This window comes from Nestor notabilis, unplaced genomic scaffold (genome assembly GCF_000696875.1).
Source record: "Nestor notabilis isolate BGI_N333 unplaced genomic scaffold, ASM69687v1 scaffold19033, whole genome shotgun sequence".
In the NCBI taxonomy this organism is placed as follows: Eukaryota; Metazoa; Chordata; class Aves; order Psittaciformes; family Psittacidae; genus Nestor; species Nestor notabilis.
The window spans coordinates 14,011-14,369 of NW_009923641.1; the positions used below are offsets into that span (position 1 = coordinate 14,011).

The window sequence follows — 359 nt, forward strand, 5'->3', positions numbered from 1 at the left end:
TGCCGATTGCGCTCGTCCGTGATCCGCTGGATCTGGATCTTTTTCCTCCCCATCTTCTCGAGAAATCCTCACCGCAGCCGGATGACTTCGCTCCAGGGGAGGGGAAGAGGAACCCCCTGTTAAAACGCTTTCATGAACGGCTGTGGGCAGGTTTTGGTTCAACAGGAAAAACAACCCCCAGAAAAGGCTGTGTCGGGTGGCTGCGTGCTCAGTTCATGGTACCCTCCTGTGAGGCCGGGTCCTGCGGGGCTGAGCTCTCAGCGGCTGCTCAGGAACCTGTGCAAGGACAGAGACAAGAGTGAGACCCTCTGGCCCCAAACCCCATCCAGGATCCAGCGTCCTCCCCATCACCGGCATTG

General features: G+C 58.8%; 1 protein-coding gene across 1 annotated transcript in view; it reads right to left on the reverse strand.

Moving 5' to 3' along the window:
* LOC104403958 (myocyte-specific enhancer factor 2D homolog) overlaps nucleotides 1-53 on the reverse strand; it is a gene marked incomplete at its 3' end in the record, with an annotated part of 14,057 nt that extends 14,004 nt beyond the window's left edge. The window contains exon 1 of the mRNA XM_010012261.1: nucleotides 4-53. Within this exon, the coding sequence (XP_010010563.1) occupies nucleotides 4-53 (50 nt within the window). The remainder of the gene's footprint in view (nucleotides 1-3) is intronic.
* Nucleotides 54-359: the final 306 nt, after the last annotated feature.